Source organism: Lipomyces chichibuensis (genome assembly GCF_038497645.1).
Source record: "Lipomyces chichibuensis strain CBS 12929 unplaced genomic scaffold V1513scaffold_15, whole genome shotgun sequence".
Taxonomy (NCBI): Eukaryota; Fungi; Ascomycota; class Lipomycetes; order Lipomycetales; family Lipomycetaceae; genus Lipomyces; species Lipomyces chichibuensis.
The window spans coordinates 256,510-269,331 of record NW_027117467.1 but is presented as its reverse complement, the minus strand read 5'-3'; the positions used below and the strand labels follow the sequence as shown (position 1 = coordinate 269,331).

At 44.1% G+C, this 12,822-nt stretch overlaps 7 protein-coding genes across 7 annotated transcripts; 3 read left to right on the top strand and 4 right to left on the bottom strand.

The window, feature by feature from the left end:
• Positions 1 to 7: 7 nt before the first annotated feature.
• V1513DRAFT_444758 (cyclin-like protein) lies at positions 8 to 1,579 on the top strand. Its single transcript, XM_066898008.1, has 6 exons — positions 8 to 299; positions 364 to 448; positions 515 to 643; positions 704 to 827; positions 879 to 1,064; positions 1,126 to 1,579. Exons 1-6 carry the CDS (start codon positions 85 to 87, stop codon positions 1,371 to 1,373), a joined length of 987 nt encoding a protein of 328 aa, XP_066753673.1. The 5' UTR covers positions 8 to 84; the 3' UTR covers positions 1,374 to 1,579.
• A 125-nt stretch (positions 1,580 to 1,704) lies between these two features.
• On the top strand, positions 1,705 to 2,793 carry V1513DRAFT_444753 (Rhodanese-like domain-containing protein). The gene is made up of 4 exons (XM_066898007.1): positions 1,705 to 2,049; positions 2,102 to 2,367; positions 2,433 to 2,449; positions 2,504 to 2,793. Exons 1-4 carry the CDS (start codon positions 1,807 to 1,809, stop codon positions 2,545 to 2,547), a joined length of 570 nt encoding a protein of 189 aa, XP_066753672.1. The 5' UTR covers positions 1,705 to 1,806; the 3' UTR covers positions 2,548 to 2,793.
• V1513DRAFT_399839 (uncharacterized protein) lies at positions 2,283 to 3,462 on the bottom strand. The gene is made up of 3 exons (XM_066895469.1): positions 3,027 to 3,462; positions 2,862 to 2,979; positions 2,283 to 2,809 (listed from the first exon to the last, which is right to left on the bottom strand). The coding sequence occupies exons 1-3, from the start codon at positions 3,420 to 3,422 to the stop codon at positions 2,673 to 2,675; spliced, it is 651 nt and encodes a 216-aa protein (XP_066753671.1). The 5' UTR covers positions 3,423 to 3,462; the 3' UTR covers positions 2,283 to 2,672.
• A 274-nt stretch (positions 3,463 to 3,736) lies between these two features.
• On the bottom strand, positions 3,737 to 4,631 carry V1513DRAFT_425258 (histidine phosphatase superfamily; the record flags this gene model as incomplete). Its single annotated transcript, XM_066896116.1, has 3 exons — positions 3,737 to 3,978; positions 4,038 to 4,418; positions 4,472 to 4,631. The coding sequence occupies 3 exons, from the start codon at positions 4,629 to 4,631 to the stop codon at positions 3,737 to 3,739; spliced, it is 783 nt and encodes a 260-aa protein (XP_066753670.1).
• Positions 4,632 to 5,613: 982 nt separating this feature from the next.
• V1513DRAFT_399834 (centromere protein I) lies at positions 5,614 to 8,044 on the top strand. Its single transcript, XM_066895468.1, has 8 exons — positions 5,614 to 6,019; positions 6,085 to 6,153; positions 6,210 to 6,469; positions 6,536 to 6,645; positions 6,693 to 6,888; positions 6,949 to 7,104; positions 7,157 to 7,295; positions 7,354 to 8,044. Exons 1-8 carry the CDS (start codon positions 6,010 to 6,012, stop codon positions 7,935 to 7,937), a joined length of 1,524 nt encoding a protein of 507 aa, XP_066753669.1. The 5' UTR covers positions 5,614 to 6,009; the 3' UTR covers positions 7,938 to 8,044.
• V1513DRAFT_414744 (uncharacterized protein) lies at positions 7,951 to 9,623 on the bottom strand. Its single transcript, XM_066895797.1, has 2 exons — positions 9,296 to 9,623; positions 7,951 to 9,228 (listed from the first exon to the last, which is right to left on the bottom strand). Exons 1-2 carry the CDS (start codon positions 9,422 to 9,424, stop codon positions 8,206 to 8,208), a joined length of 1,152 nt encoding a protein of 383 aa, XP_066753668.1. The 5' UTR covers positions 9,425 to 9,623; the 3' UTR covers positions 7,951 to 8,205.
• Positions 9,624 to 12,709, bottom strand: V1513DRAFT_444741 (RFX DNA-binding domain-containing protein). The gene is made up of 2 exons (XM_066898006.1): positions 11,199 to 12,709; positions 9,624 to 11,149 (listed from the first exon to the last, which is right to left on the bottom strand). The coding sequence occupies exons 1-2, from the start codon at positions 12,558 to 12,560 to the stop codon at positions 10,058 to 10,060; spliced, it is 2,454 nt and encodes an 817-aa protein (XP_066753667.1). The 5' UTR covers positions 12,561 to 12,709; the 3' UTR covers positions 9,624 to 10,057.
• Positions 12,710 to 12,822: the final 113 nt, after the last annotated feature.

Sequence of the window (12,822 nt, the reverse complement as noted above, 5' to 3'; positions counted from 1 at the left end):
ACGGACACTGAAAACTCTCCAACGTACATCACCAAAAATAGGCGCGATTTTTATGGTCTCGAGTTCTACAAATTGCAGCTCAAGATGGCAGCTAATGCGTCGACACCGAGGTCAGGATCCCCTTCTACGAATCCACAGGGCCCATTGCCCGCTATGATTCAACTGTCGAGGCCATATTTGACACAAAACCAGATCTGGACCCTTGAGCAAAACGTAGCCCATACAAATGGTTCTCGGGATCAGCAACTGAAGTTTCAGGCTTTTTCAGTAATATTGGCGACTGGGAGTTATTTGAGATTGTATGGATCCCGGTTATAGAATATTTTCTGCTGGCAAATTTACTGACTTTGTATGAATGTACAGTCCCATTCGAACAATGGGAACGGCAATGGTCCTATTTCAGCGATTTTACCTCTTCAACTCAATGCAAGACTTTCCCTCAACGTTGGTAAGTCTTTATTTGGGTATACTTTATTTTGCCGTCGGCAATGTTGCTAACTGAAAATAATCATAGGATACCGCACACGCGTGCCTGTTTGTTGCATCCAAAACTGAAGATACACTCAAGAAATTGAAAGAGATACTGCTCGCATCGTATTACATTAAGCATCCCAGTGGACCGGATATAAGCATGGACTCGCCGGTATGCAGCAATTGCTATGTTGAAACACAGGAACGACTGTACTGAGGAATATTTATTTAGATTATCGAAGATCAACGGCGACGATTAATCTCTCTGGAGCGGCACGTTCTAGAGACCATGTCCTTTGACTTTCGTGTAAGGCATCCCCAACCATACATCATCAAATTCGCAAAGCGTCTAAGATGTAAGTCAGATTTGTGACTGTTCGTGTATGCATAGTCTGACATGAAGATAGATCCGATGCCGTTGGCAGAAACGGCTTGGCAAATCGCATTGGACTCTTACAGGACACTCGTTCCATTGAAATGCACTCCCCATGCTATAGCGCTTGGGTGTTTATATATTGCGGCTTCATTACTGGAGGTAAATCTCTCAGATATCAAACCAGAACAATTTTGTGTACGGCCACTGGAATTTGAAAGTGAGCTCATTTCATCATTTTTCATATGATTGTGGCCAAATATTAATTCATTGTAAACTAGATGTTGTACTGGAGTTGCTGGCATTCTACATAGACTGGCTACCCCAGACCACACTTTTCGCCACATACACGGACCCGAGTAAGTTCATGTCAATGAGAATAGAGCTGAATAAGCGTCTGGGAAAGTACACCGAGCCACGCGCACCAGCCCTGAAATTAAGGGATTATACTATGGGTGACAAGGGCACGGTTAGATATGTATTAAATTGGGAGCGGGAGAGGATAGAACGGGAGATCGACATGCACTAAATCGGTTAGCTACAACGTTTATGTTATAGGCATTTTCGGCGTTTGAGGATTTGAGCTCTTTCAAATTAAAAGTATTGGTAATAAACTGTTTGTGACTATGCTTAGATACATGGCTTCAACAGAGAAGTCGGGTGCTGAAATTAGGTACCGAACGAGCCTAATCGTAAACGAGATAGACATTCTCTAAATGTACCAATAAATTCAGATAATTTCGACGAGGAAATCCTGCGCATTGGTATGTCGGTAAGACTGACATTATGTGCCCGTTGCGTTGCATATTTATTATGCGTCATTCGCGCATTGCCTTTTGTGAGATCATGCCGATAATAAACTCATCTGCAAACTCCCAGCAGACAAAATATCCTCGACCGAATTTGGCGCACAGCAACCAGTCGCTTAGAGTATTTATCGCAACATCTTTCCGATAGACATAATGTCCTCTATATTATCCAGATCTACACGGGCCAATCTCCGCAGTGTGGAGCGCGGCGTCTGGCTGCGGGCTTCCCGTCTCTATTCCGTAAATGGCACCACCTTTGGTCGCGCAGTATTGCCACAACGACCACAAAGCTTTCGGAATACTACGCTCCGAGATATTCGACCGACTGTTTTCCAACGATCTCAATCAAATAAGACAGATGGGTTTGCCCCGCCATCAATTTACAATTACGAAGATGTACGCTGCGTGATGGTAATTCATATCATTAAACACTAATATTCCATCTTAGGTCAAAAAGTTATCAGTAAACCCCGAAAAAGACAAGATTCTTGTGGACGTCAGAGAACCGGCGGAGGTTGACCAGGGCTTTATCCCAACAGCCATTAATATCCCGTATAAATCCACTCCGCATGCTCTCTCGCTTTCCGAAGAAGATTTCGAGGAACAATTTGGATTCCCTAAACCCTGTAAGGAGAAAGAGTTGATTTTTTACTGTCTCGGCGGAGTTAGATCCAACTACGCCCAAGAGCTTGCCGGGAATTTTGGATATGATAAGTAAGTTTTCCTTGTATTGGTAAGCCGGAATGTGTTGCTGACCGTGGGCTGATATTTGCCATTAGACGGGGGAATTATCCAGGTACGTGTATTAACATATCACATATTCGAAGACAGCCCACTAATTCTATCATAGGTTCCTGGGAAGATTGGGTACAAAATGAGAATTCCAGAAAGTAGGAAAACGAAGACTTCCATTTGTATTTCTGAGAGACTGTAATACACAATGTATATATCCATGTGTGCAACTACCAGGAGACCATGTCAATGGTAAGTAAAGATTCCAGAGAAACCCCCAAAGGGATCTAATCTCTTCGCGAGAACGGAAACTGTTTGCGCTCCTTCGAAATGTTTTTCTTCCGGCGACGTTTGATGGCGCGGTCGACCTCAGACTGCTTCATCTCGCTATATTGCTTTGTAAGGACCAACCTTCTCTTATCAGCTGTATTTCGAAGTTAGGACCTTTATCTAATCCGCGTAAACAAACTAAATACCTTTCTTGAGATAAAATGGCTTCTTTCCTTGCTTGACAAGCTCTTTCTCCTTCTTCTCGTGCTCATTCAGGATTTGTCTTTCAAAATCCTTACGTTTTGACGCTTTCAATTTGGATTCCTAAATTGTTAGCGGCAGATTTGTCGGACTTTGCCAAGCAGACGTACCAAAGACTGGTATTCTCGCTGTAAATTCTGAATTTCATTCTGATCTTTCGTCTTTTTAAGTCGCTGGTCGAGATCTTTTAATTCGGCTGCCCGATAGTCGTCCAAAAACGCATAATTCTTTCTAAATTGAGCGTCATCGAATTTTCCTGATAAGCTCTCAAACCGTGGATCTCGTCTAACAATCTTGGGCACCTCAATTACTTCTCTAAATCTCGAAACTGGTTTTTTGGCCGAAATCTCTTGTGGTGCATGTTTGGAGAGTCGCTTCTTTCTCATCAGCTGTTCTACCTCGGATGCTGATTGCCGTTCCGTACTTTCCGGCTGGACAATTTCATCGTCACGTTTGTTCAGCTTTCCTGGCTTCTTGGACCGTAAGACTCCAGATTTTGCTGGCATAGTTGTTGGGTACTAGTGCATCTGTGTATCATGCCATTAGTGTAGTTATTTCTCTTCAGTACTACAACTCTTACATTCGTTTGTCCCAGCCTGCATAGATGCGGCTAACAGATACAAATACTGCTTAAATACACCAACCCATGACATTTAAATCAATATTGAAACTCAAAATAGCCAGCCTTGCGCCGCGCAACAATTTCAGGAGGACCCTTCATGTTGTTAAGCGTGTTTTATACATAACTTATCTATCGCTGTCAATTGTATGTCTACTTGTACTCTAAGAAATTTTATCTGTTATGCCCAACATACAAGTATTAAAAATTGTCTACAATCTCTTCTTCTATGGAACCATCTTCCGTTTCTGGAAGATTCAGATGATATGCGTTATTAAACTCAACGACCTCGCCATGGAGAACACTGCCATCGGTCTTAAGCGTAACGTTCACGATTGTAATCGACGTGTTGAGCAGGTTATTGATTACAGCCGTGTTGATCTGATCGGATAAGACAAAGCCGCGTCGTTTTATTAAGATGTGAATCAGTGACGATATAGCACCTAAAATATACAGATTAATCAATTACTACGCTCCAGACAGTAGGGCAAAAATATACTACCTCCATGAGAAATAATGATTACTCGTTTCACGTCATCTGTTCGAGCCTCAGAAATGATTTCGTCCCATGCTTTCAGCAGTCGCTTTTGAAAAGCTTGAGTGCTCTCACCCACGGATTCCCAAGTCAGTTTCCGTTGCCGAAGGGTCCTGACCACTGTTTGGTAATCGTTGCCTTCTACTTCACCAAATCCCCGTTCTCGTAGTAACTCTGTAATATGGATCCGCGATTCAGGAAGACGCTCTAAATGTGACTGGAGGGCGTTGTCGCGCGTTTGAATGCACCGATTTAAATCGCTCGACCAGATTGTATCAAATGAAATCTTACTCAGTACTTTGCCGCATAACATCGCTTGTCTAATACCCTCTTCATTCAAATTCGTATCTAAACTCAAATTTAGTAGATCTGCATATGTTCATACCGTAACATCCTCATACTCAAATGACCCTGGATGATGCGCAGCGCGTTCTCCCTAGTTTGTCCATGGCGAACTATAAATACCTGGACTGTACGCTGTTGAGATTTGTCAACTTCAGCGGCAAGACTATGTATCGCCTGCACTTTAATTCCCGGTTTGGATTGCGTTGAGCCTGCCATGACTTGTGATTGCATAGTAGTTGGGAGTCTGCTTAGGAGAGACAACCATCCAACTGCGACGCACTGATGGATGGATGAAAAACTCAACAAGGGGCCAAATACAACAAGGTGGTAAAGTCGCTAGGTGTCTGCTCAAGATCCGGTTTAAAAATGTGACGTCAATGTGAACCTAGAGGAAAAATATCGCGAAGGTCAAATGGCTGAGATCATATCTACGAATTATACGTATACGTATCTGACAGTGAGTCATAGACCAATAAGCATCAAAGACGAATTAACAAAAAATCCCTTTCAACCATTTTTGCAACCAGTTAACCGTCAGACATCGAATGTATTCATCTAATTACACCGAAAATTTCATTAAGACGTGCTTAGAAACTGTACCGAACCGCAAACTCCATTATTGGTTAACTCATTTACACACCAGCACCAACGCTACAGTAGCTCTAATGATTTCCCGTTCCAATGGCAACCATAGCGCCAAGCTATGGTTCAAACCAAGCACACAACATTCATGAACAGCTGGGATGCCTTCTCTATGCAACTGGTTTGCCCATTTCTCCTTCAATTGGCGAAACCTGAACTCCGGCGTAATAGTAATAAGCCCGTTGAGCAATGACTCTGACGTGAGAAGGAAAGTACATGTAACAAGCAGTGAAGAGCATCCACAGTAAAATAAAAAAGAACGCGTCTAGAATTTATTACTATTAGTCCAAGGATAGTGAGATGCTCTACGCAAGCAGGAACGACTTACTCAAAATAAGACGCTCGGATCTAGTGAGCATATAAAGAGGTAAGGTAACGTAGTACTTGTACTTAATTTGCTTGAAGAGAGAAATGAGAAACATTGTTGCTATTGTGTACTTCAACAACCGAATTGACCTGATCTCGGGATGAATAAGTATTCAACTCAGTGTTGGACGAAACGCTAGTCGGACCCAGTAGCGTACTCAAAAGTTGACGGGCATGAATCGGAGTGTCGGGAAATCCCAAAGGCGTACGTAACTGCAACGACTACGGACGTATACGCGATGTCATATTAAGAATTCGCAAGTATCATGCCAACTTTCGTGAGCAGCACTAACAAAATTTTTTTATACTCATAACACTTCGAATTTTGATGACAATTTATCTGTCAAACCATTTTCTAGCCAGCATGAATAATACATTGCTGAAATGGCTTACTTAAATGAACCATCGCAGACCGACCCTAAACCTTGGGATAGGTTTGGGTTTAGCTCAGCCGAGAGTTTGTTGACGCGTTTTCGATAGTTACGTGGGGACATTTTAGTTGGAGTTCCAGCATACTCAATCCTCCTTATGAGACAGCGGAACCAACTATCCACAAAGGCCCTGGACTTCAACTCGTAAATTTCCTATGTCAGGCAGTATGTGGTATTTTCTTACTTATATCGAAACATTACTCGAGAAGCTGACAAGCCTGGGGGAATAGATTCTTTTGTAATCGCTCCGTTATCACCGCAGGAGAAGATATCAGTCGCCATAGACGGATTACATGCATGTACGTCCAATTTCGAAGCCTTCATTGTGACGAATGAACTCATATTTATACAATAGCTCGTACTACTGTAATATCGAAGTCGACAGCTTCGGATCATCTGTCAATGATAACAATTCATGTCCACGAACATGGCCTCTCACCGGATGATCTTTCCAAAACTATAGATATCCTAACTCGACCATCCTCCTTAAAGAAATCGCAAGCACTGCAGCTGCTCAAACTTTTGTATCCACGAGAGAAAATAGATGATGACATTGTCATTCGAATAGTCGGCTGTCTTGGTGTTGGCCAAGGAAAGGCTGATCAGTTAGTTCAGGTAACGTTCTAGCATTCGCTCTAACTTCAAGTTGTTTCCTTGAGAAGCTAATGATATTGTGACTAGGTTTGTCTTCTAAGATGGCTCGTCCTCATACAACCATTCTTGAAGTCTCAGAAAATACTGTCAAAAGTCTATCAGATCCTCTTTATGCATTTGAGCTATGAATCTACAAGGTCGGTCCTGTATATTAGAATATATTAAATCATTACTAAATCTATAGACAATGGATTGCTCATCTTTTATTTTTGGCTACGAAGAGGCACGATATAAGACCATGGCGCATTCAATATTTGCTAGAAATGCAAAACAAGTACCGAGAGTCTCAACATTTAACAGGACTTCTACTGTTATACAAAGAATATTTCCCGGAAATTGTCATTGATCGTTTTGCTAAGCTAAGAGGAGCCCTTTTTAGGGTATTTTAGTACTTTTATATCGACATCTAATAGATTTGACGCTTCTGACTTGGACTTTAGTATCCCGATCCACAATTTTTGAGTGTTATTCGTGAAGTGCATGCCAGAGCAAATTCGTTAAGTGGTGCAGTACCAAGCTTTCCAAGAGACGGACTTAGGAATTTGAAGAGACGAAAGCTGAATATACCAGAGATGGTTACGCTTGACGTCTCAGCAGTAAGATTCTTTGTTGGTATTGTATATATAGTCTAACACGTGACATTGGCAGAAATCGGTGACCGTCGAGGAACTGTCGACTTTGGCATCATTTGCAAAAAATATTGATCGGGTCTCCCTGCCGGCTCAAGTTGGTAGTGTCTTGAGAGATGATGGCATGGTCAAGAGGATATTAGTGAACAGGCCATCACGTATGTCACGATATCGTCTTGTATCTACTGATGGATGTCGCAGCTGACAGGTTATTAGAACGAGCGTGGGCCAGATTAAACACATGGATTGCAAGCAGCCTACGAGAGGAACTAGAAGACGCTGAGGAGAACGGCAATCGCGGGGAAGGTTTACTTGGAGAGCTGCTTGCTAGGTCTTATGATCTCTGTCTATATACCAAAGAGCTTCTCATTTCCGTGGAGGACTTTCTGTGCATTTATCTACCCCGTTGGGATGGAGTGAGACATCGATCTACAGTCTTCAAATTGCTACTCCTCATGCCACTAAGGCGATGGGAGATAATTGACCGTGATATAACCTCACCTCTCACCGCAATATTTCAGAAAGATACCGAGAATTGGTCATTTCGGTACGATTATTTAGTCTTTTTGGAGGACCTTCTGCGTTCATATTCAGTGCGTTGCGGAAAAGTCCCGTCGTATGGTAGGGACGGAGAAGTAGATGGGTTGAGCCATGCAGAAGCCGTAAAGACCATGTCGTCGTTATTCGCACATTGGGAGAGCATGTTTAAGAAAGTTTCTTATTCCGATCCTGGGGCTACAGAGATTCAAGGTGCAAGTCTGTATATGTATGATGTCGTGCAGATGTATGTCAACCGTTAGTTTGGTCATGTTGAAAGAAGCCAACAAAGTTTCATTAAACGGTTGAATCCGTCATATGTCTATGTAACAGATCATATACAGCGATAAACAAAAATTAATCGAAAGCAGCAAAAAGGCAATAAACTCCGATCCTTACACTCCCATTTGCTGACCTCGGTTGCTAGTACTGAATTCCAAGCACTCGTCCATTAGTAGAGTCTAATTAAACCATAACTCCTTTCCAATTCTTCCTTCACCGGTTTCACAAAAATAAGTTCTCAAAACTTCCTTACAAAATCTTTGCTAGCTCTGCCCTCTGTGTCGCTGTAAAAGAAGTTGGGAACTTCACCTTAATAACTATCTCCAAGTCGCCCTTCTTTCCTGGTGATTTGCTTATCGGCATACCGTGCTCCGGGTACTTGATAACAAGACCTGGTTGAACTGGCTGGCCAAATTCGACCTTTAGCTTCTTGCCTTCAAGGGTAGTAATGATTTTCGAAAATCCCAGTAATGCTTCCTTCAGAGTCAGCTCCAATTCCATAGACAGGTTATTACCAAAACGCTTAAATACTGGGTGGCTCTTCTCCTCGATTACGAATATGACGTCCTGGTTCCGACCATCAGGTTGTGTATCACCTTCACCGGCAAACGTTATTTTAGTTCCTGCTTTCCAGCCTGGTTTGATACTAATCGTAAGAATCTTGTCCTCCTGTCCAGTAGGCCGCCGTCTGCGAATCTTCATCTTCTTGGTAACACCTGTAGCAAGTTCTTCTAGCGACAGCGGAAGCTTTACGGTATAGACGCTCTTCTCTCCAGGTGGTTCAGATGCCCTTTCATTCATTCCATCCATGCCGCTCATACCACCAAATCCAGCAAATGGATGTCCTCCGCCCATGCCGCCCATTCCGCTCATGCCGCTCATGCCGCCCATGCCATTGCCTGAGAATCTCATCTTTGGCCCGCCACTTGATCTACTGCTGGCGGCGCCACCAAATAAATTCGCAAGGTCTGGATCATTCCCAAACGAAGAAAAGAAAACGTTCATAGGATCATTAGGTGTGAATCCGCCAAATGGCGAACCGCCGGTGGAGAATCGGAAGGTACGAGTGCCGCCGCCACCTGGGAAGCCGCTTTGGAAACCGCCTGCGGGGAAGCCGCCAGCAAACCCTGCACCATCTGGCATCTCACCCTCTTGAGGTGGCACGCCGCCACGGAGGACAAATTCTAAGCCATACTGATCATATAATGAACGCTTGTCTGGATCAGACAGAATCTCGTAGGCTTGTGATACTTCTTTGAATTTCTCGGCCGCCTAAATGCAATGTTAGCAATCTTCCCACTCAGTGCAGTTGATCTCGACAATAAATAACGAGACATACCTGAGGAGAATTACCAGCCTTATCCGGATGATACTTTAATGCTGCCTTTCTATATCCTTTCTTGATCTCCGCGTCCGAGGCGGTCGGCTGAACCTCTAATAAGTCGTACAATTTAGTCTCGCGGACCATGTCGAGTTAAGTTGACTATGTAATTCAATAGTAATAAAATTGCAATTATAGTCCTGTGTCAGTATAAGGAATAAAGGGCTGGCTGTAATAGAAAACAGGATGTGTGCGTGGCGCAAAGTTCCAAATCTTGTATGGCCTGAACAACATGAGATGATCATCTAAAAAGTTATATAGTTCTTCGATGCATGATGACCATAGGGCATGAAGTTAGGGTTTTGTGGACTTGACATTATCATGAAGCAAATTCGCGAATATTCTGGTGCCGCCAGGGCTCCAGGTGCGCTACCTTTCTAGGGCTATTGCTCGATAAGGCACAGTAATATATCCATTTTGATTAGTTAGTTAGGTAATATTGGCGTCACCTTGGTTGTCGTTGAGTCTTTGGATTGCATTGACCTTAGCGCGGACCCCCTGATTTCTCAGTCAAGCTGCATATCACCGCTAATTCGACTACATAAGCAGACATATAACTTAAGCCAACTCACTATTCTTACAACCATCCACCAAAGCGATAGTGTACACTACTATCCCTTGATCCACCAAAGGTATATTACATTGCCGCTTAAACAATTCAACACCATCAACAAGCTAAACAAAACAAGATCGTACGCCAGCTTTTTAGTAAAACAATTTCTAATTCATCGACGCTTCTTTCTCAACCTCTTCGTCCACCTCGAGGTCCAGATCCACATCACTTTTCTTTTCTGAGAGATTGTCATGGATTTCAGGATCGGCAGCTGCTCTTTCTTGTATTCCCCCAGGCTCTTGTGACAATACTCTAGATTCGGCAATTGTCATCCCTGCTGCTCGTACTGAGTCCTCAGTAGCATATTCCGGAACACACTCGGTAGTACCAGGAGCAGCAGACAATTCAGTAGCTTCGAGGTTCTCAGCCGATAAAATCGGTTCGTTTAAATCCGGAATTGGAAGAGACTGTGTAGACAGAAACCCGCCCTGCTCAGCTATCCAAGCCATCCACTCATCTATCCAGCACCGAACCATCCACCAAGCTCCAAATGCCTCACCTCCATTCAAAGTAATTTCTCTTAGTGCTGCAGTCAAAATTCCATTCATATATAGCAAGAATACTCTTGCAGATATCTCAGGAAATTGAAATGGTAAACTCATCAAATATTGAGCCCATCTCTCGATGATGCCTTCGGCCGGTGCGTCAGGATCAGAGTGTTTGTCAGCAACGGGCGATGATGGCAGGTCACCGCCATCTTTTGACGGCCGATGTCGCCGACCAACTGAGGGGCTGGCGTCATTCTCTGTAACGTTGAGGGTCCCTATTTTCGCTCGCTCCCTTTCATTACTAACATCTTCCTGTACGACACCTTCGTCCTCCCGAGGAACTGTAAGTAAATTGACCACATCTTCTAGCAAGATCTTCAACACTCGAGAGCCACCACATGGTGCTTCCCTCAGCACGATCGACTTGGAGTCGACATAGTTTATCCAATCCTCCAGCATCGCTCGTCTTTCAATGGGATTGGCAAGAATTTTCGCGGCGGCGTTCGCTATGTCGTTTACACGTAGTAAGCGTCCTATCAGGTTCGAGAACGCATACGCCGGACGAAGCTTGACTTGGATGAATGCATGTGGCAGACTCCTAAAGGACGAAGCAATATTCTGAGGCAAAGTCATAGAGAGAGACCGAAGTGCAGACATAACATTGGCGGGGACAATCTGCAAGGCAAGGGGGGCTAGCATGTGTATCATTTCCTGACAACAACGTTAACAGCTATTGCAGACATAGTGTCTAAAATCCCACCTTGTACATAATCCAGTCGCAACGTTGGATCCATTCAAGAATACTGGGCACTGATAAAAGTTTCTGTACAGGCGACGTTAGAGTCCCGTGAAATGATGCTAATGTATTCAGAAACTGTTTCAAGTGCATAAACCGAATAGCTTCCAAGAGCGATGAACAATGTGATTGGCATAATGCAGTAAGTATATCAACAGAATCCCTATCGGCACCTTCCGGAATAAATGGATCAATACTGGGCAGGGCCAGCGAATCGAAAGCAATTGTAGGAGCCTTGACGATATCTTTGGAGAACTGCAGACCGGGAATGGTAAAGCCGTCTAAGGAAGTCAAGGGATCATCCGGAAATTGATCCTCCTCTTTGTCAACCTGCATTTCCATTTTGTCGATGGGAATGTCCATACACATAGATAAAGGTTTGTAGTATCCTTGGTTATTCTTTCCGTTTCTCGCTAAGCTCCTATCCGTACCCGAATTATGTATTTCCGATGCAACAGCTTCAAACGAATCATCATGGTCTAGTAGCCCTGGTGTTGCACGCATATCACTCAGTTCATCCTCTGCTTGAGGCGTTCCTTGGAACAAGCCCGGCGAAGGTCCAAGCATAAGCAAAGAATCGCCAATCAGGTTGATTCCGCAATAGTGATATTTTGATTTTCCCCGGACTCCCAATCGCCTTGTTTTTATCTCCGGAAACAGTAGCTTTACAAGCTTTCCAAAGGCTGCAGGATTCAATGGCTTTATTTTGTGATGGGCGCATATCTCTGCATACCTTGCATAAATTCGGTTCCGTGGTATTGCGTTGTGCGGCGAAACCTCACACGTCTTCATCAGCCAGACGAGACCAAAGACTTGTCTGCTGCGCTCTGAGGCTGAACTCTGAGAGTTGACAATATCTTCTGAGCGCACTCGCTGAGAAAGTTCCTCCAGGGGCATGTCGACCAGCGCTTCCGAATGCCTTCGAAGCTCCTGATCAGGATCTTCGCTTTGACCTGACAGTTTCCGTTTCCGAGACGCCGTGGACACAGGCGAAACATTTCTGAGGGAGTGCATGTTGTGACTATGTGATATTGAATTAGGTGCGACGGAAGTTGGTAAAGGAGCGTCTGCGATTCCTGAGGGGGCGGTTCCTCCAACGGCTAGGTGGGGCTCGATGGCAGTGCAAGTAGCGGTGGCGGTTCGCGCACGCGTCCGTGGTGATGTGACATCCAATTGTTGATCCAGATGAAAGTTCTGTAGATGCGTCGATGTGTTGGATGATCGGAGAGATTTTGCAAGTGGTGATGCTGCTGCTGCTGTTGCGGCGGGAGACGATAGATGCTGCGACGAACGTTCAAGTAATTTTGGCGAAGTGGCGAGCATCATACTTGCGCAATTCGGGACCAGCACTCTATGAAGCTTAACACACTAATAACCAATAGTTCCTAATAGTCCTCAATATAAGCATCCACAGTCGACACGTAAATCTACAAGTTCAATTCGGTCAGAGAAGTTGTTTACTCTTCAAGTACGTGAGGCCGTCAACGTGATGCACGGTTACTACGGAAACAAAGGGTGGTGGCGAAGCAGATCGGCACTTGGGGCATAAGTGCGTCTGTTGAGATGTGACTTCCGAGGTATCCAAGGT